This window comes from Oryctolagus cuniculus, chromosome 11 (assembly GCF_051225735.1).
Source record: "Oryctolagus cuniculus isolate XC-2025 breed Fujian yellow rabbit chromosome 11, ASM5122573v1, whole genome shotgun sequence".
In the NCBI taxonomy this organism is placed as follows: domain Eukaryota; kingdom Metazoa; phylum Chordata; class Mammalia; order Lagomorpha; family Leporidae; genus Oryctolagus; species Oryctolagus cuniculus.
Window position 1 is genome coordinate 57,433,948 of NC_142877.1, and position 23,396 is coordinate 57,457,343.

Consider the following 23,396-nt stretch of genomic DNA (forward strand, 5'->3'; position numbering starts at 1 on the left):
CCCTGACTCTCTGTGGGACCTATAATCTTTCTGGGCTTAATTTTTCCATTATTAAACCAAGGGGATTAGACGACATAGACTCTGAAGTCCGTTTCATGCGTCATTTGTTTTTGTCGGTGAATTCCTCTTTCCTTGAAATGGGCTCAGCACTGGGGACCTGGGAGAGCAGGGTGCACCTCTGTGTTGACAGTGGCCCGAAGGGTTAAGCCGCTGCTGGGGACACCTGCATCCTTAGGGGGGGCCTGGCTGCTCTGCTTTCCGATAATGCACCTGGGAAGGCAGCAAATAATGGCTCAAGCTCCTGCCACCCATGTGGGAGACCAAGAAGGAGTTCCTGGCTCTTGGCTTCAGCCTGACCCAGCTCTGGCTGCTTCTGGCTGCTGCACGCATTTGGAATGGACGTCTCTCTCTCTCTCTCTCTCTCTCTCTCTCTCTCTCTCTTTCTCCTTGTTTTTCTAATACACACATAAATCTTAAAAAAAAAAAAAAAGCATTGAGAGATACCTGTGGAAGGAGGTCTTCCTTCTCATCTAGTTTAAATTCCTGCTCTGAACTAGGAAACTCCTTAGCTCCGATCCTAATTTCGTAATTAGAACCCTTTAGTGTTAATCCTAATTTACATCTCCTTTGTAGTTTCCAGCCCACTCTTTCCTGCTGATAAGGAAGGAGATTGCTCCCAAACTGAGAGCTGGCTTGTGCAGGAGTGTGAGGGTCTCAGAGGCTTTCTCGCCTGGAGGGAAATGGGCCATGTATGCTGAAGTCAGGTTGACTGGACTGGGTGCAGAGCGCCAAGCCCCAGGTTTTCTTTCCACTTTTCCTCCATCTATAACGCTGCCATCTCCTCCTGCCTTGGTACATCCTAGGAGCCGGTTCTGCTGCTGCTTCTGCTTGATCTGAAGCCCTGACCTAATTTGGCGATCCTTTAAAAAAATTAATTAGAGAGAGAGAGAGTGCGAGCGCGCACAAAAGAAAGCATTTCCATCTGCTGGTTTCCTCCCCAAATGCCCGAAATGTCCAGGGACCAGGAATGCAATCCAGGTCTCCCATGTGGGTGGCAGGCTGCCAATCACCTGCGCTGTGACTGTTGCCTCTCAGTGTCTGCATCAGTGGGAAACTGGAGCCGGAAGTCAGAGCCAGGTGTGAAAGCCAGGTGCTCTGATGTGGATGTGGGCACCCTAACCACAGGGCTAAATGCACACCCCATGGCCATTACTTTATGGTGGAAGTCTCAGCTGTGAGAGTCCATCTTCACTCCACCACTCCACTTCTGTTCTCTTCTCCCCCTTCGCCTGGGAAAGGAAGGAGGGGGGCACTGATAGCAAGAATCAAGAAAATGCCTTCTCCCCATCACCTCTCCTTCCAACCATCAGAGCTCTTGCGCTAGGTTCACGGTCTGGGATCCTGGATTAGTAGCCTGTTTTTGTTTTGGAGCCGGCAGTGAAGTGAATGCGTGTTCCGTTTCTGCAGGCGTTTCCCCAAAGCCAGAGCTGGTGTTCACCGAGAGCTGGTGTTCACCGAGAAGGAGAGAAACGTGCCTGCCCGAGGGAGACAGGCGGGCCTGCAGGGCAGGCGTCCCAGCAGGGCTCAGGGGGATACACCAGGCTTTGTCCTGCTGCCATATCTTGATCAAACACCAGTTCCCTCATTCCACAGCCGGTGATCAAGCAGCTAGGTGGTTTTGTGCTGGGCTTTGAGCTCTTAGGTTCCTCTCTCTGCAGACAAACTGGGAGGAAATGAGCTGGAACGGCTGGGGAGAGTGAGGTGGGGGTTGAGAAGAGCTATCGAGAAATATTTCCCAGCTGTGCAGAGCCTAGGAAGGTGTCCGTGGAACTGCCTGGTCTGGAGAGCCTTCAACTCAGGAGATTTCCAGGGGCCCTGCGGTCGGTCGATGCAGGCAGGACGGGGAAGGGTACACGGAGGGAGCCCTCTGGAATCTCAGGTCCGGGCAGGGCAGCTTGGAGAGGTGCAGGATGCCAGTCCGGCTCAGAGCAGACCGCAAGCTGGCCCTAAAAAGACAGGAGCACAGGTGGAGTCTGGTCCGGCTGGGCAGCTTCAGTCCACCAGTGTCCTGGTTCCCCTCCACCCCCCGGAGAGATAGGGGCGGGACACACCAGGCGGCGGGGCACACGTGCATTTACGAAGCCACACGCACGGACACAGAGACTCAAAACACACGCGGAGGGGGGCGCCCAGGCACCCACCCACAGGCGAGCGCTGCCCGCAGGCCGCCTGCGCTGCGCTGCGCGGGGTAAGCACGCATTCGCGCTCGCAGCCGCCCGCGCAGGGCACACGCAGCCGCTCGCACCGGGCGCGGGTGTGCGTGCGCTCGCCCTTGGGCGCTTGGGTCTGCGTGTGCCCCGTCTCCAGATCCTGCCTCTGGGAGGGGGAGGAGCGACTGCGAGGAGTGAGAGACGGGCGGGCAGGCCGAGGAGGAGGGAGGGAGCAGAGGGAGGGGAGCCGGGCCGGGGGAGGCGGAGAGAGGCGAGGAGGCGGCTCTGGCAGCGCGCGGCGGCGGCGGCGGCGGCGCGGAGAGCGTGGACCGGGAGCCCAGAGCTCGGCGGGGCAGCGGGAGAGGAGGAGCCGCAGGGGCTGCATCTCTGCCAGCTTGGGCCGAGCCTAGAGACACCGGCCTGGCTGGTCCCCGCCAGCCGCAGGTGGGAAGGGGCTGGGATGAGGTTGAGAGGGGCTCTCGGCTCTGGGGCTGATGCTGAGCCGAGATGCTGTCTCCTCCAGTTCCGTAGACGGTGGCTGAGCATGGAGCTGTCCCCCCGCAGCCCTCCGGAGATGCTGGAGTCGGATTGTCCATCACCCCTGGAGCTAAAGTCAGCTCCCAGCAAGAAGATGTGGATTAAGCTCCGGTCCCTGTGAGTCTCGGTTGGGCAATGGGGGGAAGGGACCTCCGGGAGCCTGGATTGGCGGCGTTCTTTTTATTTGGGGGGGGGGGGGGTTAGCCAGAGCCGGGCTGGTGGATTCTCTAGGGCACACATGTTGGCAGGTGCGAGGACACAGGGCCCTGACACGCGTGGCCGGCCCATATGTGCCAGGCATGTGCGGAGCGAGCCGGCTGGTTGGCGCGGTTTAGGAGTTGCAAAGCTAATGAGGTGCCTGTGCCCGTGGACCCCCCGGTGACACACGCAGCGCCGACAGGAGAGGCGGCACAGCACTGGCGGTGTGGTAGGGCTGCAGGCAAGCAGGCAGCATTCAGGAGGTGCCAGGCTGACTCACACGTATCCATGTGCGTGCAGGGTTGTGCAGATGTGAGACATGGCACATGTGTGTGCCTCAGTGTCCTGCACACAGCTGCAGGTCTAGTGCCAACCTGTGGGTCGTATGGCTCTTTGGTTGGGATGGGAGTTTCTGCCTCCTGCATCCTATAGGGAGTGGAGGTGGGGGATGGGAAGGGGGCACCCCCTACCCAAACTGCTCATTTCTCCTGGGACCTGGAAATTCACTCTGCATGTTAATGGCCCCACTTAGAATCTGGAGGAGGGGGATGGTGCCCCCACCTGGGAGCTGGAAAGAGGGGGTGGCAGTGTAGACATTGATTGACAGGAGCAAGGTAATTGGCTTAATTAAAGCCTTTTTGTTTCTATAGGATCTTCTAGTACCTGCAAGCAAGCGCGTAGGCATCCGTCTTATTGTTTCGGGACCAGAGCGTGTGGGGAGGAATAAATGGGTAAAGGAGGGACTCAGGTATCCCACATCCAGCCTCAGGGGAGGAGAGGAACTTTTTATCCTGCTCCTCAGAAAAGGAGAGGATTGGGTCAAAGACCAACCATGCCCCCTCTTTGCGTCTGGGTCTGCTGCCATCCAGTAATCTCTGTGGTGCTGGGTTCTTAATCAGGGCCCCTGTCCCTGAGAAGCCTCCCCACAGTCCCAGGAGAGCAGCAAGAGCTAGGGGAGTGTGGATGGTTAGTGAGGAGGCACAGCCCCTGAGCCCAGTTCCCTGCCAGCATCCCCAGTGGGGCACACTGGGTTTGGTAAGGGAGCGGAGGAGGTGGGTGCGTCTGGCTGTGTCGTACTTCACCTGGGGCAGGAAGAGGAGGCCTTTGTATTGGGCAGGTGGGTCTGACTGATAGGCTGGCTGCTTACAGAGGCCTTAGGGAGACCCCGGACATGGTGGGCACCAAGGTTTGGAATCCAAACGTCCTCCTCTGCCCTGTCTTGTGCTATCTCTGGCCAATGCAATTTGCCTGGCTCCATGAAGCGCAGCCTTGGAATGAGTTCTGGGGTGGAGAAATGGAAAACCGGATTGAACTGATTTTTATTTGAGGAGCATGGGTGATTCTTCATAGACAGTGCTGCCCTGCTTTTGGTGACTAAGCTGAGGAGGGGAGCAGGGGAACAAGTGGTTGGAAGGCAATAGAGAGGCCTGAGAGTCAGTTGAGGGGACAAGTGTGGCAGGACGGTCTCCCCCCCCCACCCCCAACTGCTGCAAACCCAGAGCGTGGTGGCTGAGCTCATCCTCACGTCCCCTCCACAGCAGGTTAGAGGGCCCTGCGCAAGAGTGGGCTGTACCTGTTTCACCATCTCCCACACCTTCTAAGCAAAAGTCTTTCCTGGAAACGAACTGCTGTTTCTCCCTTTGGTGTGGGAAGTGCGCAGTGGCGTGGGAAGGAGGCATTGACACCTGGGGAGGAAGCGAGCACAGTGCCCGAGTGGACGATGGCCTCTCCTGGGAGCGTGGTGGACCAGGATCTTTCTGATTGGTTTGTCCTAGTCTTCATTCACTTCCACAGTCTGGTCCTGATGCATGCCGGCTACATGCAATAACTCATCCAGAAAGGTACCGTCTCCTGAATACTAATCGCCGAGAACGCATTCCCACTCTCACTTCCTCAGGGCAGGAAAGGTGGCAGGGTGGATCCTGGGTTGACGGCTTTCTGCACTTGGCCTTCTTTGGGTACTGGGGGCGCTGTGACAGGCTGGGGAGGAGAAGTCAAAGGCTTTAGGCCTTTTGCTGGGTAGGAGGACTGAAGTTCCCTCGCCATTTCTGAAGAGGTGCTCCTGCCTTTAAATGGGCACGGAGCTCCTCCCCACTGATGGGTCAGAGGAGCAAGGACTTGTTTATTCCCGAAGCAGTCGGGTCGACAGGACTATCTCGGCCCTGAGTGAAAATGAAGACAGATGGGAAAAATATGTCTATCTAGATAGATGTCTTTTAGAAAATGTTTGTTTTCATCTACTTGAAAGGCAGAGCAACACACACACACACACACACACACACACATAGAAATATTTCCCATGTGCTGGTTTACTCCTCAAATGCCCACAAGAGCCAAGGCTATCCAGACTGAAGCTAGGAGCCCAGAACTCTATCCAGGTCTCCCATGTGGGTGGCAGGACCCCAAGCACTTGGGCCATCTTCCGCCACTTTCCCAGGCCATTAATAGGAAGCTGGACCGGAAGTGGAGCAGCCAGGACACAGGTATCGTGAGTGGCAGCCTAACCTGCTGTGCCACAACGCCGGCCCCTGTATGTATCTTGACCTCCTACTCAATCCATCCTATTTTCTCCTCTCTACTTTTACCATTTCTAATCTTGAACTTCTAGGCTGTCTTCAGGGGGCCGGGCCTGGTGTTTTGCCTCTCTGGATAAGAAACCTATACTAGTGTAGTCGGGCAGGGCGGTTTCTTGTTGGGAAGAGCGCCCAGAGTCCTGTTGCCCTCTTTAGAAGCTTGTCAAGGATGAATTCAGAATCGGGAGCACGTGAGTTGGGGAGCGTCTCCCCTAACTGTGAGGCTTACCCCTGGCTGGCAGGAAAGCACTCCTAACTGCACAGTCTCATCAGCTAGGGCTGAGGGAGTGTCTGGAAAGGAGCGCTGGCCAGGATGACTTTCATGGTCCCTTAGCGCCCGAGGAAGGGTTTCATTTGCCTGTCTCCCCTTCTCTGAGCCCGGAGGGCTGTGGCGAGCGTGGGGAGGGCCAGCAGAGGAGGACTTTTCTGTGCCTTTTCTGACTCCGGAGGAACCCCGAGCAGGGATTGGTTTGCCATCCTCAGCTCATTAACTGTGAGGGCACTTCAGAAAGTTTGTGGAAAACAAGAGTTAAAAGGTAAGTTTCTTTTGGTGCCAAAAAATCTAAAATTCATTTACGAGTTTCTGTAATAAGCATTTCCCGTGAACCTTTTGAAGAACCTTCATATGCACAGATTTCAATGTTTTTGCACCAAAATAAACTTTTTTAAGAAAAAGATTTGAAAGAGTGAGAGAGAGAGAGAGAGAGACAGAGACAGAGACGGGGGGGGGAGGGGGGAGAGAGAGATTGATATTTTCTGTTTGTTTACTCCCCAAAAGCCTACAACAGCCAGGGCTGGGGCTGAAGCCAGGAACTGCATCACAGTCTCCCACATGGTTGCAGGGGCCCAAGTACTTAGTTCTTCTTCCACTGCTTCCCAAGCTACGTTATCAGGGAGCTGCATGAAAAACAGAGCAGCAGGGATTCAACCGGAACTGTGATAGGGGATGCCGGTGTCGCAAGTGGCAGCTTAACCCACTGCGCCACAACGCTGGCCCCCAAAGATTTAATTCCAGTTTCTGTGAATGCTTTGAAGTGCCTCTGTATATACTGAACACCTCTGGTGGCCAGGTTAGGTGCTGGATGTTGGGGATACACAGTTTACAAGGTGGACACCATCCCTGGTCCCATGGAGCTTGTAGTCTGGTTCAGCTCCCTAAGGGTGTGGAGAGTGGGGGAGGCACGGTGTACCTCCTTTTGCTACACCCACCCAAGTAGTGGCAATCTACTGCTTTGGATTTCTGCCTAGTTTTTGCTAATAGGGCGTCACGCACACAGGAAAGGCATGGAGAAGAATTTTCTCTCTCCCTGGATAGGACAAGCATCACTTTCATCTCTCAGTTTCTGTTGGAATTTTACACTTAGATAGAACTTTCCACTTCCCTTCGGGGGACGGTCCCTCTTTCCTCTCCTTTTCCTGCGTCGCATGCTCTTGGGACCCCCATGGTTCAGGCTGAGTCGTGTGCTGTGGGTCAAGGTCGGTACAACTGCGCCAGAGCCAGGAGCCAGGCTGGGGCTTATCTTTGCTGATTTTTGTTTTTCTTGGGAGTATAGAAGTGTGGTGCCCTGAACATAATAGACGCTGAATAAATGCTATTAAGGAAAGAAATGAGCAAAGGTATTAACGCATGAATCGATGTCTCGGAGCCGGTTCTGTGTCTACCTCCGTGTGGGGCTGGGGTGGGAGAGACAGGAAATGGAGGTGGAGGAAACGGGGATGGTGATGTTGTTTTTGGAGCTGGTGACCTCAGGACAGAGCCCGGGCCTAAAGGAATTACAGAGAGGACACAGAAGCCGAGGCGTTAGGATGCGTGCGTGAGATATGTCAGGGTGAAGCTGGGAGTGCCTGAGTCATGTGCATACCTGTGGGTAAAGGTTGACATGCGTTTTGGGGACAGTGGAAGCAAGCAGAGCGTCGTGGTGACATCTCTTGGTTGTTATGTTCGGAAGCGGCATTGTGCTAATAAATATGTTGGGGTAGCATGTATATTTCAGGATTGCTGAGTACCTGAAATTGTCCTAGGGATGAATGAGATGATGTATGTGTATGTGTGTGTGAGTGTGCATGTACAATATGTATGTATGTGTGATGTCAGTAATGGGATAATATGTATGTGTGAGTGTGCATGTACAATATGTATTTGTGTATGTCAGTAATGGGATAATATGTATGTATGTGTGAGTGTGCATGTACAATTTGTATGTATGTGAGTGTGCATGTATAACATGTATGTGTGTATGTGTGTGAGTGTGCATGTACAGTATGTATGTATGTGAGTGTATATACAATATGTATGTGTATATGTGTGTGTGAGTGCATGTACAGTATGTATGTGTGTATGTGTGTGAGTGTGCATGTACAGTATGTCTATGTAGGTAATGGGATAATTGTGTGTTAGTGTGCATATACAATATGTAAGTGTGTAGTGTGCGTGTACAATATGCATGTACAAGTGTGCATGTACAGTATGTGTGTGCATGTACAGTATGTATGTTGTGAGTGTGCGTGTACAGTATGTATGTGTGTAGGAGTGTGTGCGTGTACATGTACACTATGTATGTGTATGTATGTAGGTAATGGGATAATTGTGAGTGTGAATATACAATATGTATGTGTGTATTAGTGGCCACGTGCAGTACGTATGTGTGTGTATGTGTGTGAGTATGCATGTGCAGTATGTATGTGTGTATGAATGTGTGAGTGTACATATACAATATGCATGTGTATGTGTATGTGTGTAGGTAATGGGATATGTGTGTGTGAGTGTGCACGTACAATATGTGTGTGTGAGTGTGTAGGTACAGTATGTGTATGTGTGTGACTGTGTGTAAGTAATGGGATAGTGTGTGTGTGTGTGAGATCTGACATATGTGCGGCACTCACATTTGTTGGCAGTCTTGGGGCGAGGCAGGGGCAGGAGCAGGAAGCTGAGGGACCGGCCTGAGTGCGCCGCTGACTCGGCCCACCTTTCGTCCTCATTTGCTGTGTGCCCCAGGGGGTGATCCTGTGTGGCTCTCACCGATTTTGAAAATGATGCTGCATCCTCCTTTCTCTGCATATGGCTGGGGAGCTGCTGTGAAGATTGCAGGAGAAAGTGTGGCTCCCTGGACCGCTGGAGAAAAAAAGAGCACCCTGGCCAGCGCCACGGCTCAATAGGCTAATCCTCCACCTAGTGGCGCTGGCACACCGGGTTCTAGTCCCGGTTGGGGCACTGGATTCTGTCCCGGTTGCCTCTCTTCCAGGCCAGCTCTCTGCTGTGGCCAGGGAGTGCTGTGGAGGATGGCCCAAGTGCTTGGGCCCTGCACCCCATGGGAGACCAGGATAAGCACCTGGCTCCTGCCTTTGGATCAGCGGGGTGTGCCGGCCGCAGTGCTCTGGCCGCGGCGGCCATTGGAGAGTGAACCAATGGCAAAGTAAGACCTTTCTCTCTGTCTCTCTCTCTCACTGTCCACTCTGCCTGTAAAAAAAAAAAAAAAAAAAAAAAAAAGCACCCTTTCCCCCAGGCCGTGGTGGCCACGATGTTTAGTGCTGTCCCCCAAGGGTGAGCGCTTCCTCCTTTACGCCCAACCATGGCAAAGAGGACCTCTCCCCCGTGGGTCCATCGGGCATCTTCTGTTGTTTTACTCCAGCAGATGTGCGGCATCCCTGGGATAGAAGAGGATGGAAAATTCCTGCAGGGAGGTGCAGAGATAGGGAAATCAGATTCAGACCAAGGGATGCACTTCAGGAACCTCTTCCAAAGAGGGAGGCGGGGGCGGTGGTGCTGGAAGAGCATAGGGAATACTGGGACCCATGCGTCTGAGTTCTCACGCCCACTCTGCCAGGCACCAGCTGTGTGGTCTTGAGGTCGCGTGGTCTCTCTGAGTCTTCTTCCTATCATTTGATAGCATCCATAGGAAAGTGGATTTTAAATACTAAACCTGGAGAATTTTCAGCATGAGAGAGCTTGATTTGTGAAGAGGCAGAGGAATGGCAATGAACAGGTGACTATTGGCTGGGGCGAGGGAGAAGGATCCAGGTATAAGAAGCCGGAATATGCGTTCTCATAAATTCAAATCCCAGTGCCTGGGAAAGGATTTGGAAGAGTGTTGTTGATGAACAAGGGCAGGAGTGAGGGCCAGGAACCTGAGCTTAGAGAATGGGAGGCTGGTGGGGCTGGAGGAGGGCTGTGCAGGTGAGGATGTGGGTTCTTGTGTTCAACCCAGCGGTCAGCCCAGACATGGATGGAGCAATTGTAGGAGACTGCTGAGTGTGGGGAGCCAGGGGCTGCCAGGGTTGGCTCTGGAAGCACTGGGGTTCCCCAGGCTGGTGGAGGTGGGGGAGGGGAATGTCATCAGGTGGCTGTGACCTACTTTAGATACTTTGCAAAGGCCCTTGGAACCAGGTATCGCTCTTTCTTGTCCAGGAGCCTAAGAGATAGAGATGCAATGTCACATTGCAGGTTGCATTTCTCACTTTTTAAATAAGATTGTATTTATTAGAAAGCCGCAGTGATGGGAGTGGGGGGTGGGAGGGGAGAAGCAGACAGATCTTGCATCTGCTGCTGGTTCACTCCCCAAATAGCCACAACGGCTGTGGCTGGGCCAGGCCAAAGCCAGGAGCCTTGAACTCCATCTGCGTCTCCCACATGGAAGCAGGGGCCCAAGCACTTGGGCCATCTTCCGCTGCTTTCCCGGTGCATTAGCAGGGAGCTGGATTGGAAGTGGAGCAGCTGGGGCTCAAACTAGCACTCCTGCATGGGGTGCTGGCTTCACAAATTGCTTCATCGGTTTTGATCAGAGGAAGATGAGGGAGGTTGGGGGTGCTGTGGGACTGGCAGGCTGTGGGAGAGAAGCCTGGACTTCTCTAGACCCTTCCACACCTGTCCCAGGCCCAGGGATTTCTGCGACCAGTGAACTGAGTGGCTGCCGCCCAGTGTCCACCCCCTCCTCTGCCTCCTCTTCCCTAAAGAAGGAAATTTTGGAACAGGTCTTGGCTCTCCTTGAGTCTTGAGAGAGAGAGAGAGAGAGAGAGAGAAAGTGACAGACAGACACTCTCCAAATGCCTGCAGCAGCCAGGAGCCTGGAACCCTAGCCCTCAGTTCCTTTGCTCTCCGAGGCTCACGCTGGGTTTTATTCCTTCTGGTCCCATTTCCTGTCGCTTTGGCCTGTTCCCTGTGACTTAGCCTCTTGCTCTAGCCTGCAGTCTGCTCCCTCCTCCTCCTCCTCTTCCTCTGGGGCTGGCGCCGCCCCCTTCCCTCCAGGTGTTGCCGGTGCTGGTGCTGGACCCCCAGCCGCAGGCCCCCTGTGGGGTCCAGCCTTGACTCCTGACTTCTGCAAGGCCTATCCTTTGGCCTTCTCAGTGACCTCATCTGCCCAGCCCAGACCCTCCTGGGAGGAAGCAAGTAATTGCCTTTGAATCTCGGGAGGCTGCTTTTGCAGGGCCGGAAGTTGAGTAGCTATTTTCCAACTCTGAGGACAGCAGCAGAGAGACAGAGGGATAGAAGCAGGGCGGCAGGTGGGGTGGAGGTGAGACCTGGGGAGGCTGGGAGCTGTTAGATAATGAGATGGTCCCCCAAGGGAGCAGGACTGAATGGTCCAAGAGAACTGGGAGAGCATCCTGGAGAGGGGCCTGGCCAGGAACTGCGCGGGGAGGAGGGGCTGCTGGGCCAGGAGAGGAGGAAGCGGGTTGTTAGCCAGTGAGCACGGGGCAGCCCCTCGTGCCAGTGCTCCTGCCCTCTGCCCCGCGTCCCCCAGCCCTGCCGCTGCCGCTGCAGTCCCATCTCGGGAGAAGACTGCAACTTGGGATTCGTCTCTCCAGCCTCCCGTCCCTGGCAGAGTCCACCAAGGGAGCTGGGATGGGCTTTTGGGAGAGAGGCGGGCTTGGTGGGAAAAGGGCCAAGGTGTGTCCAGGGAGGTACACCTGGGGGTGGGGGGCTGGGAGAAGAACTGGGAAGCGGGGGCGCTTTAGTGGATGTTGTTGCATAGAGCCAGGCTCCAGGTCAGTTTGATTCCACAGCTGCAAGGAAAAGTCAGATTTGCAAATAATTATGGTGGCTGCAGCGGGGCGATTAGGCTGCCAGCTGGTGTGGGCACCATTTAGATTGGGCAGGGAGCTTGGCTCGCGGGGGGTTGAGGGGGGCAGGTGCTTTGTGACTCTCTGGCGCGCACAGGACCAGGGGCTCGGGAAGTTCCTCCTTTCATTCCTGTTCCTTGGCTCCCCTGCTGCCCTGTTTATCAGCTTCTGCATATCCAGCTTGACACCAGCACCCTGGCTCTCTCCTCCGTGCCCACCTGGTCTGGAAACTTCTTGAGCCCAGACTGAGTGAGCACATATGCCAGCAGCATCACTACCACATCCCTGAACCCCGGCCGCCTCTCTACCAAGTTGGAGCTTTGGAAATTTCAGCCTGGAAGGTGTCTAATACATCCGATTGCTCCAGCCTCACCCCGAGGGTGTCTTAGCCCCTCTGCTTCTGCTCCTCCTTGGAGATGCCAAGAAGGTTGCCTGTTGTTTTGATGGCAGGGACATGGATTGAAGGTAGGTATGCAGGAGAATTGCCTGCAAAAGGGATGCAGTCAGGATTTGGCCTCCCTCTGATGAAGACGAGAGCCATGCTGCTCCCGGAAGCACCGGGTCAGAGCTGATTTGGGGAAAGCAGTGAGCTGGGCAGAAAGGATACCCTCTGGAACCTGAGGATCCAGGCTCAGGCATCCTGCTTCCCTGCTGCTTCCGGCCCAGGCCCTGAATCTGGGAGCCATCCCAAGGCAGTGGAAACTGATGCGCAGAGATGCTTGGTCAGGTGTGGAGGGGCAGCGCTGGGACCAGACCCCAGACCTGCTGATCCGCAATCTAGTGCTGGCCCCGGCACACCTGCAGCCAGGCCCTTGCCAAGCTGCCCGCTCCCCTGCCCATCCCAGGCTGCCTTCCACATCTGTGAGGTCTCCTGGAAGCTGGCCATCTGCTGGGAACAGCTGTCGGGAAGCAGTGTGGGGGCTGGTGGGGTGGTCCACGTGGAGATGGTTAATGAGCAGAATTAAGCGGTGCAGGGAAGAGGAGAGAGGTGGACAAGGGAGCTGGAGGGAGTTCCTCTGGCTGTAGCCTGGGGGCCTCCTCTCCCGCCCGCCTCCCTCGGACAGTCTAGCCCAATCCCTCCTAATTTCTCCCCATCTCAAGGGCAGAGGTGACTTGGCCGTGCTCTGGGCTGGGAGCTGGGGTGCCTGGGCTCTTCCTGGTCTGGTTTACGTCCCTGCCTTCCTCCTGCCAGCTGAGCAATGCTGGGCTGCTTTCAGCTGCACCTGTGAGCAGGGGCTCCTGCTCCTTTAGACAGCCCCTCCTTCGGGGTCTCCCAGGCCGTCTTCCGCAGCACCGTCGTCCAAATCTCCTTTCCTGCCCTCTTCCTGCTCCTCCACTCTCCTGGTTCCTGTGCCTACCACCTTCTTTCCTAGTCTTCACTTGGCTGTGCCCTGTCCCTTACCTTGGTCCATTGTCTTGAGACCTCTCACTGCTGCTGCCATGTCAACCTGGGGCCTGCACCTCCCAGCTCTGCCACCAGGGGAGCTATTTTTAATCTCTGGAGCCACCCCCGCCGCTATGCCCAGCCAGCTGCCAGGGCTGCTCCTCTAGCTATGGGGAGAGAGGGGAGCGGGCGTCCCTGGGTGATGCGAGCTGGTTGTTCTTGGTTTCTGGAGCTCTGTGCTCCTCAGGCTCCCTGGGCTCTGCTTCCACTGCCTCCCTGGTCCCTGCAGAGTTAAGAAGCCAGAGAGAAGTCCTAGCTCTCTGGAGAGCTGGTGGCAGGGAGACCTCAGCTTTCCCACACATAACCCAGGTGCCTTTTGGGGCCTGGATGGAAAAATCAGGAGTCCTGGCTGTCAGCGTGGGCCCGGGGGAGTTGTGTTTATGAGGAACTCTTAATATTTGCTGAGTAAACCGTGACCCTTTGCATTCAGCCGTTACTTTATGGACCCAGAGTGCTGTCACAGTGGAGCCTGTGCTATTTAGACAAGGAAATGGGAGCTCACACTGGCTTGCCCAAGGTCACACGTGGCGAGGAGTCCCAGGCAGTATCTCCTGGTTTTAACTCATGTCCTCTTTCCATTGGATTTTGATGATTTCTTTGTTTTTTTCAATTTCTGAAATTTTTTGGGCCTCAAGATCAGCCAGTTAGTCCATTCTCCAGCACCCCTCTTTTCTAACCGGGGGCAGAGTCTCCTGTCCTTTGTTCCTATCCCAGCTTCTATTCCTCACTGCAGAGAGGGGGAAAGCTGGGGATGGGTAGAGGAAGGCGACACGATTGGGTTCCTTTCTGGTGTGTGTGTGTGTGTGTTTTAAGATTTATTTATTTATTTGAATGAGTTACACAGAGAGAAGGAGAGGCAGAGAGAGAGAGAGAGAGAGAGAGAGAGAGAGGTCTTCCATCTCTAGTTCACTCCCCAAGCAGCCACAATGGCTGGAATTGAGCTGATCGAAGCCAGGAACCAGGAGCTTCTTCCAGGTCTCCCACGTGGGTGCAGGGACCCAAGGACTTGGGCCATCTTCTACTGCTTTCCCAGGCCATAGCAGAGAGCTGGACCAGAAGTAGAGCAGCCGGGACTCAAACTGGTGCCCATATGGGATGCTGGCCCTGCAGGCGGTGCCTTTACCTGCTATGCCACAGCGCCACCCCTTCCCCTTTCTGTTTTTATGCATTCACTTTTCTACCCCTTGGCGCCCGGGCCTGGGAACACAGCAGTTACCTTTCTCTTTATAGGCTCCATGGGAAAGTTCTAGGAAAACCCATGTTGGACCTTTTGCTGAGGTTAGCACACCTAAATCCAGCCTCCCAGCCAGGTGATGGCCTCAGAGGTAGAGTGTCTGTGTGTGTGTGTGTGTGTGTGCAAAGTCTTCCCCTGGAGGCATGGTGGTGGGCCAGTATCCCTCCTCAGTAGGAGCAGGTAATAACAGCCAGCTAGGAGGGGTGGTGTATTCTATGTATGTGTGTGCGCGTGCGCCAGCAGGTCCCACAGTGGGCCACATGCGGCATCCCTGGCCCCTTGGGATGGGCCTCCGGGGTCCCTGACGCTGGCTCCAGTTCTCTGTCTCTCTCTGCAAACACTCATCAGTTTGTGATGGCTGCGGGGAGGTGGCGCCGGTGCAGAGTGGGTCCTTTTTTTTTTCTTTCTTTCTTTTTTTTTTTTTTTTTTCAAAACCTGAAGCGGCCCTGCTCGGGGCTGTGAGTTCACCAGAAAACAACTTGTAGATACAGTCAAACCGCCCTTGCACTTGTCCCACCCGCTGCTCCGTGGCCCCGAGAGAGAGCCCAGGCTCCCGAACTTCAAGGCCTGGGCACGGTGACGAGGTATTTTTTCATTTCTCCCCACTTTGGGGTGGTGATGGATGGCGGTGAAGGAGGGAGGAGGCTTCCCGTCGCAAAGCCCTAGCTCTAGGCCCGTTCCTTCTCCCGCCAGCCTCTTCCCCGCTCGCTCCTCTTCCTCAGCCCCACAGCAGGCCGGCGGGAGACCCCAAAGGAAGCCGACTGAGGACGCCGGCAGCTCTGCCCTGGACACGGTCGGCCTCGTCCCCAGCCCCGCCCTGCTTCTCCGCCCCGCCCAGCTCCGCAAACCGGCCAATCGTGGCTCGGGAGTTCGCGTCGCGGTGACGTCGCCGCACAGCCAATCGGCAGGCGGCTGGGGCTGTGTGCGCACGTCCCCCGGGTGCTGCGGGGCCCGCTGCTTGCCAGCGGGCGGAAGCGGGGCGTCCTGGGCCCTGAGACCCTCCGGGGAGCTCGCTTCGGCCGCTTCTGGACGGTTTCCTCGCTTCTCCACCTCTGGGCCGGACAGGCCTGTCTCTAGTTTCGTTCTCGATGGTGCCCCAAACCCCATTTTACAGATGAGAAAACTAGGGCTGGGAAGGTGAAGGCCACGCGCGTGAACTCCTGCTTTTTCTGAACAAGTTCGTGGCTGGGGGCCGGGAGCCCTTCCTCGGGCCCTTCAGCAAGCCCCTCTGCCCTGCATTTCCAATGCCCAGTGCAAAGTGCATCCTCCCGGCTTCCATTCTTTTTGGAGAGTGGTCCTGGAAAAAGACCCCCCGGAGAGGGCGCCTCGTGGCCCCCTGTGGGGTGGGGGCCGGGGGCCTCTTGCAGAGCCCCTTCCCCTGCCACTGCGGGCTCAGGATGGCCTCCTGTCCCCACATCCCCAGCCTCCATCTAACCCCTTGTTCCCAGAGTGCAGCCCCACCTCCTCGGAGCAGGGGGCTGGCCCGTGCTATTTCTGGCCTCTCTGGGACTCTTCTGACAGCGGATTCTTGTTTTCATTCTGATTCAGATGTGAAACTTTTCCCGCGGCCTCTCACCCGGTTCCTGTGGGCTGGGTCTCTGCCTCATCACTGCCTGCTTCCCCGGGCCAAGCCCCTCCCCAGGGTTGTCTCTGGCTAGTTGCTCAGTTCTTCTGGGACCTGGAGGAGGAAGCCAGGGGCTCAAGAGGGCGTTGTTCCCGCATAGGGGCCCTGGGCCCCCTCGCCCCGGGGTCAGCGCCTTGGAACTCTGCAGTAGGAAACTTGGATCCCCATGGCCAGCCGGGCTCCTGTTCAGAGGAGCCACCTGCAGGGCCCCATCCTCAGGTAGGTGCCAGGGTTGAGGACAGGGGAGGAGGAGGAGGAGGACAGGTTGCCTGAGGCTCCACCAGTTGTAATGTAGCACCAGGGAGGGTCAGGACCTGAGACAGGACCCTGTGTGTCTTGTGCACCTGCGTGCCACCTTCTCTGACCTCCCACTCCCTCCGTGTCGCCCCTCACCTTCTCCCTGTCCCCTTTTCATCCTGCTTGCCTGCCTGCCGACCATGGAAGGTGATGTAGCAGTGCCTCCCCTGCCCCCCTCTCTCCTAACCCAAGCATCCTGGGGACTTCCCATCCCTTTGAAATGTCCCCATCTTGTCTTAAGAACACAAGCTGGAGACAGAAGTCTTCTCTGAACTCCCAGTCCCTGCCTGGAGGCTGCGCTGTCCGAGTCGCCTAGTGGTCCTTCGGGGAGTGTTGGTGCTGGGAGAAGTGGCAGAGGGCAGTGGAAATCCCCAGACCGTAGCTCTGTGGTGAGCGCAGAAGTGAGCAGGTGGGGGCTGGGGACGCTGAGCTCCGCGGAGGTGCTGGGGTTCTTCCTGCCAGGAGTCCTCCCAGCTGGCCGCCTGGAGCTAGGAGAGACCTGGGCCTTCCCCGGGGTGGGCAGGAGCTAAGGCGTTTCTCCATTGTGCGGGGACTGGAGGAAGAGGAGACAGAAGTGGTGTGGGGAGGGGGCAGGAGGGTTCCTGGGGTCCTGATGAGGCCCAGCCAGGGCTGAGCATCGCCCGTGGCACAGAAGGGGACCATTGCTGTGCCCTGTCCCCCCAGGGCTGAACTGCATGGGAACTGCTCGGGGTGGGAGGGAGAAGCACTTCCTGGAGAGGAGTATCCAGGTGATGGGTTGGGTGGGACTTCGGAGACCCTCACCCTGAAGCCTTGAGAGACGGAGAGGGGTCCCTGGAGGCCCGTGGTGCTGTGTGTGTGTGCGTACATGTATGTGTGTGGTGTGTGCTTGTGCACGTGTGGTATGTGTATGTGTGTGGCATATGTATGGGTGTGGTGTGTATATGTGTGTATGTATATGCATGTGTTGTGTGTGTAGTGTGTATGTGCACATGACATGTTTATGGGTATGTGTGTGATGTGTATGTGTGTGTGTGGTGTGTGTATGCATGTGTATGTGGGTGTGTATGTTTATGGGTGTGTGTGTGGTGTGTATGTGTATGTGTGGGTGTTTATGGGTATGTGTGTGTGTGTGTATGTGTAGGTGTCTGTGAGTATGTGTGTATAGTATATGTGTATGTGTGCGTGTCTGTATGTATGGGTATGTGCATGTGTGTAGTGTGTATGTGTGGGTATTGGTATTTATGGGTATGTGTGTATATGTGTGTAATATGTATATGTGTGTATGTGTGTGGTACATGTGTATATATGTATGTATGTATGTGTGGGTGTTTATGGGTATGTGAGTAGTATATGTGTATGTGTGTGTGGTGTATGTGTAATGTGTGTATGTGTGTGTGGTATATGTGTGTGTGTGTGATGTGTGTGTAGATGTGATGTGTAGGTGTTTATGGGTATGTGTGATGTGTGGGGTGTATGTGTATGTATGATGTGTGTATTTGTGATGTGTGTATGTATGATTGTGTATGTGTATGTGTGATTTATGTGTATGTGTGTATGGGTATGTGTGTGCAGTGTATGTGTGTAAATGTGTATGTGATGTGTGGGTGTTTATGGGTATGTGTGTGGTGTATGTGTATGTGTGTGCAGTGTATGTGTGTTGTGTGGGTGTTTATGAGTATGTGTGTGGTGTATGTGTGTGTGTTTATGGGTATGTTTGTGTGAGGTATGTGTATGGGTGTGGGGTTTATGTTGATGTGTGTGTATGTGTGATGTGTTGGTATTTATGGGTATGTGTGTGGTGTATGTGTATGTGTGATGTGTCGGTATGGGTGTGTGTGTGTGTGTGTATGTGTGATGTGTATATAGGGGCCGGATCTGGCTGCAGCACTGGCTCCTCTCAGCAGCCTCCCCTTGGACTTTTTGTTTGTCAGATTGATTCTTTTGTCTTTCTTTCCCTGCCTACCCCCTCTCTCCTGTGTCTGGATCCTGTTGCGTTGAGATTCCAACAGAAGCCATACCGGAGCTCCTGGACGGGGTCTGGGAGGGAGGGAGAGGTGTGCTGTGAGTCGGCCTACCCTGACCTCGCTCTTCTCTGCCTGCTGTGAGCTATGCAGAAACCCTGGCTCAGACATCGCAGGCTGTGCGCACACCTGATTAATTTGCCTCCTCTCCCTTTTATTTATTTAACGAACTCTTTCTGGGCGCTTCCTGTGTGCTCTGAGCATGGAGGCCAGGATAAACAAGTGGCCGTCAGCACCACCAGCACATTCCCAGTCTTCCCTGCGGGCCACGCACCACCAGCACTCCAGGAAGGTTGCCCTGTGTGGGGGCGGGGGGACTGGGGGAGCCTGTGGGGAGTGGGCTTCGGCCTCGCCACAGGCTCACTCCATTCATGGGCCTGCCCCGCTTCTACACCTGCCTCGTTGTGGGACACAATTGGGGTCCACGGGCGAGAGCTGTAGGCCTCGCTAACCTCAGGTGGACAGGACAAGTCACTTAAGCTCCCTTCATGAAGTGCTTGTGAGATGAGATGGTTGTAATTGTAAGCAGGAGGTCATGGCCATTGTCGCTCTCCCATTCCCTCCCTCCCTTCCTTTCCTAATTACCAGTGTGCTGGATTCAGTCTGTTCCACCTGGACTTGGGATAGCCAAAGCAGGTGCTTGTTGGATTTTTTTGTTTTAAAGATTTATTTATTTACTTGAAAGGCAGAGAGACAGAGACAGATAGCTTCCATCTGCTGGTTCGCTCGCAACAGCCAGGACAACACCATGCTGAGGCCATGAGCCAGGAACTCCATCCAGGCTTCCCATGTGGGTGGCAAGAACCCAAGTACTTGAACCATCACCTGCCGCCTCCCGGGTACTTCAGCAGGAAGCAGGATGGAAAGCTGGGGCGGGACTGGATTCCAGGCATGCTCGTCGGATATGGGATGCGGGTGCCCCAAGTGGCGGCTTAACCTTCCATGCCCTGCGTGTTGGATCTGAGGGTGGTAGAGCTGGGTAGCATGAACATGATGCTGGCCAGTTAATTCCTTTGCAGACTTTATTTACAGCGACAGTTGAGTGTCCCAGGCATTTGGCACATATCCCTTCCCTTAATGCTCCTGTTAACAGCCCTGTGAGGTGGTTTATTGTCATCCGCACACTTTTACAGAGAAGCTGATTAAGGCTCTAAGATAAAAGTCCTCAACCTTTGGTGTGCATTAAGTTTGTTTGGGGTGTGTGTGCGGGATATTTAAAAGTGTAGATCCCTGGACCACACCCTCAGAGATTCTGCTTCTGCAGGTGTGCAATGAAGCCTATGATTTTTATTTTATTTTATTTTTTAAAAAGATTTATTTATTTGAATGAGTTACACAGAGAGAAGGTGAGGCAGAGAGAGAGAGAGGTCTTCCATCCACCAGCTCGATCCGAAGGTGGGAGCCAGGAGCCTCCTTTTGGTCTCCCACGCAGGTGCAGGGGCCTGAGGGTTTGAGCCATCTTCTACTGCTTTCCCAGGCCATAGTAGAGAGCTGGGTTGGAAGTGGAGCAGCCGGGACTCAAACTGATGCCCATATGGGATGCTGGCACTGCAGGCAGCGGCTTTACTCGCAATGCCACAGCACTGGCCCCCATTTATTTATTTGAGAGACAGAGTGCTCCCATCTGTTGTTTTGCTCCCCAACTGCTGCATCGCAAGGAGCCTGGGACTCAAGCCACGTCTCCCATGTGGGTGGCAGAGACCCAACTACTTAAGCTGTCATAGTTGCTGCCTCCCATGGTGCACCTTAGCAGGAAGCTGGAATCAGACTGGGGCTTGGTCGCTCTAGGATGGGATGTGGGTCGTACCCTGCATCTTCACTGCCGGCCGCACACCTGGCCCATCCATGTTAGCATGTGGCCAAGGTAATGGTGGCGGGCAGGCCACGTTGTAATAAACACGGATCCAGCATCAGTGACTTGCCCAAGGCCTCATGGCAGAGAGAGAGTTTTGAACCTGAGGTTGCTGCTGAGGGCGGCAGAGACTTGGTTTTTGCATTGGAAATGGGGTTACAGTTCTCCCCCTACCTCCCTCCTTGGCACGCCCATTGTGAGAATAAAATGAGACAATGTAGATTGTTGCTTCTTAAAATGTGGAGCTGGCAGCATTGTTAGTGATTATGCAAATCCTGTGGGTGTGGCCATTCACTTTGGAATGTGTCTTTTAGGAGTGGGGAGAAATGTGGTGGGCATGGACCCCTGGGGGCAGAGAAAGGTTAGGGCTGGATGAGGATCTGGGGGAGAGGTGGGTTGGGTCCCCAGACTTGAGAGCCCACGAGACGTGGCTGTGCCTGGGTCCCAAAGGCTCAGTGTCACCCTCTTTGTTCTGTCTGTGATCTCTCGGTGGTGTTCTGGAAGATTCTGGCTGGTAGCTCCCCTGGCTCCTTGGCCTGGGAGGACTGTTTATAATGTCTACCTCTGTTGCTCCTCCCTCATGAAGCCAGAGCTGGGCTGTGCTTGCTGTCCTGTCTCTTAAATACTCTGCTGCGTCCATAGGGAAGCCGGCAGGAGGGGGCCTGGGGGTGAGACTTGAGGGCAGCCCACCGCGCAGGCTGCAGCACCCCACTCCTCTGCCTCCCACTTGCTCTCAGCCCCCCCGGGCCAGGACTGCGGGCCGAGGTGAGGCTGCCTGCGGCTGGCTATTTTGGGAGGCCCTTACTCCGAAGAAGCCGAAGAAGCTGCAGAGACCCCAGGACTCCCCGAGCCTCTGCTGTTCGGGAATGCCATTGTTCTCGCTCCCCCGGCAGCCTGGGAAACGATGCTAATTTCAGCCTCTGGTCCCTGACTCATTCTCTTCTCCTCCCTGACTCGGAGGGTGCCCTTGGGTTTCCGAAGCCCCTTTCCTGGGTTGGGGGGGCATTGTGATGGCTATGGTTTCACCCTGGTTTTGGGAGGGGTGGGGAAGGAGCGAGAGGGGGACCTTCAATTGCTCACTCTGAAGTCCGAGATCTGGACTCACCAGCCTTCCATGATGCCTTCGGTAGGTCGGTTCCTCACTGACCCCTGCCCCCCCAGACATCATAAGTGCGTTGCCCCTTGAGGCGGAGCAGTCAGCCAATGAGGTCCCTGGGCCTGCCTCCCCACTTCTGTCCTGGGAGAAGCCGCAGCTGGGGCAGACTCCATGCATCGTGACAGAAACTCTTTGCCAGAGGTCGCCTCTGGTGCAAGGCGGGGATGCGGGGGTTAATCCAGCTCTGTCCTGGTTGATGGATTCTGGAATCATAATCCATTAGCTCTGCATGCGTGGAGCGAGGCCAGGCGAGGGCATTCAGATGGGTCTTTGTTCTGAGCTTTTGCTGTCCCCGCTAGGGACAGAGGGGGTGTGGACTCCCACCCGCTCTGGGCCTTGACAATGAGAGAGTCCTCAGGCTACTCTGATGGCTGCTGGTGCAGAAACCTTCTCTTGGAGTGGGGTTGTGGGGGGGTGGGGACAAGCAGTTTCAGATCATGATTATCCAGACTGGGAAACAGATCCCCCGCACATCACCTGAGAGGCTCATTCCTGCCTCATTCTGCCAGGCCCTGGCTGTTTCCAGCCAACCCTGACTTGGGGGTGGGGCAGTGGTATTGAGAGGAGAGGGTGGGGTGGTGGCTGAGGCAGGATAGCCTGGGCTTACACTTTAGGGGTAGGTGAAGTGAGGTAGGCAGCGAGGTGAAAGACGGCTGCTCTTACGACTAGGAAGGTCGGAGTTGTGATTGCGGATGGGAGACGGGCGAGCCTCTGTGTGTGTGTGTGTGTGTGAGAGAGAGGCGTCTCCTAGCAGAGCAGAGGCTGTGGGACTGGGTGGCCGTGCCTGAGCTGGCTGTATGGCCCCGCTGCCCACAGGCTGCGCTACATGGTGAAGCAGCTGGAGAATGGCGAGGTGAACATCGAGGAGCTGAAGAAGAACCTGGAGTACACGGCTTCTCTGCTGGAGGCCGTCTATATCGACGAGACACGGTGAGGGGAGGCCACGAGGGGCCTGCAGAGGGCCGGGGGCGGGGCGGGCAGGTGCACAGGGCTGTGGACCGAGGTAGGGACAAGCAGAGGTGCAGACAGACGCAGAGGACAAGAGGGAGAGAAGGCTGTTCCCGCATCAGACCGTAAGTCTCATAGTGTGGAATACCGTTAAATGTATTGTAGTTTTGATCTGTTTCAGAGGGAGATATATATATATATATATATATATATATATATATATATATAGAGAGAGAGAGAGAGAGAGAGAGAGAGAGAGAGAGAGAGAAAGGATGTTCCCATCTGCTGGTTCACTCCCCAGTTTTCACAAATAGCCAAGACTGAGTTGGGTTGAACCTGGGAGCCAGGAGCTCCATACAGGTCCCCACGTGGGTGGCAGGTGTCCAGTTACTGCTGCCTTCCAGGCTGTGCCTTGCAGGAGGTTAAAGTCAGGAGCCAGAGGTGGGTCTCAGACCCGGGCACTCTGATGTGGACATCTTAGCTGCTAGGCCAGACACCTGCCCCAGCGTGGAGTCCTTGAAGCCCCCCGCCTGTGCGGGGACCTTGGATCCAAGCGGCTCCCGAGTGCTTGAGATATGCTGAGGGTGAGCTGCAATTTATATGTAAAAGACATGCTGGATCTCCAAGGCTTAGGAAACAGAAAAAGAATTATGCAATATGTCATTCAAATATTTTAGATTGACTCATGTTGAAATGATAATATTTTGGAGGTATTGGGTTAAATAAAATTTATTGTGAAAACAAATCTCACCTGTTTCTTTTTATCTTTTTATGGTAGTAACTAGCTAGTTTAAAATGTCACACATGTGACATGCAATTTCTTTCTACTGAACAGTGCTATTCTAGAGCACCCCTGACAGATGGCATCCCAATGCCTGCTTGAATCCCCTGATAGCTGGGGAGCCCACTAGCCCACATGGTGTGGCCTGTTCATTCCTGGGGATGGCAGACAGAGATGCAGAGACAGAGAGATTCAAGGAGGAGGGGCATGAGGGCTGCCAAGTGCAGGGTGCGGAGGGAGGCACCTGCTGTCTTTCCCCGGTGACTCTTCTGGGGCCGCAGGCAAATCCTGGACACGGAGGACGAGCTGCAGGAGCTGCGGTCAGATGCGGTGCCCTCAGAGGTGCGTGACTGGCTGGCGTCCACCTTCACGCAGCAGACCCGGGCCAAAGGCCGCCGGGCGGAGGAGAAGCCCAAGTTCCGTAGCATCGTGCACGCCGTGCAGGCCGGCATCTTCGTGGAAAGGTGAGGCCGGCCCGCGCTCAG

At 55.1% G+C, this 23,396-nt stretch overlaps 1 protein-coding gene across 4 annotated transcripts in view; it reads left to right on the forward strand.

The window, feature by feature from the left end:
* The first annotated feature begins 2,227 nt into the window (after positions 1-2,227).
* Positions 2,228-23,396, forward strand: part of PDE1B (phosphodiesterase 1B) — a 29,617-nt gene continuing 8,448 nt past the window's right edge. Inside the window, exons 1-4 of one of the 4 annotated variants that reach the window (XM_089307413.1) lie at positions 2,228-2,248; positions 2,734-2,864; positions 21,999-22,112; positions 23,193-23,375. In XM_089307413.1, the coding sequence (XP_089163539.1) occupies positions 2,755-2,864; positions 21,999-22,112; positions 23,193-23,375 (407 nt within the window). In that variant the 5' untranslated portion in view covers positions 2,228-2,248; positions 2,734-2,754. The other 3 variants (XM_008256581.5, XM_002711039.6, XM_051845619.3) reach the window with 3 other exon arrangements.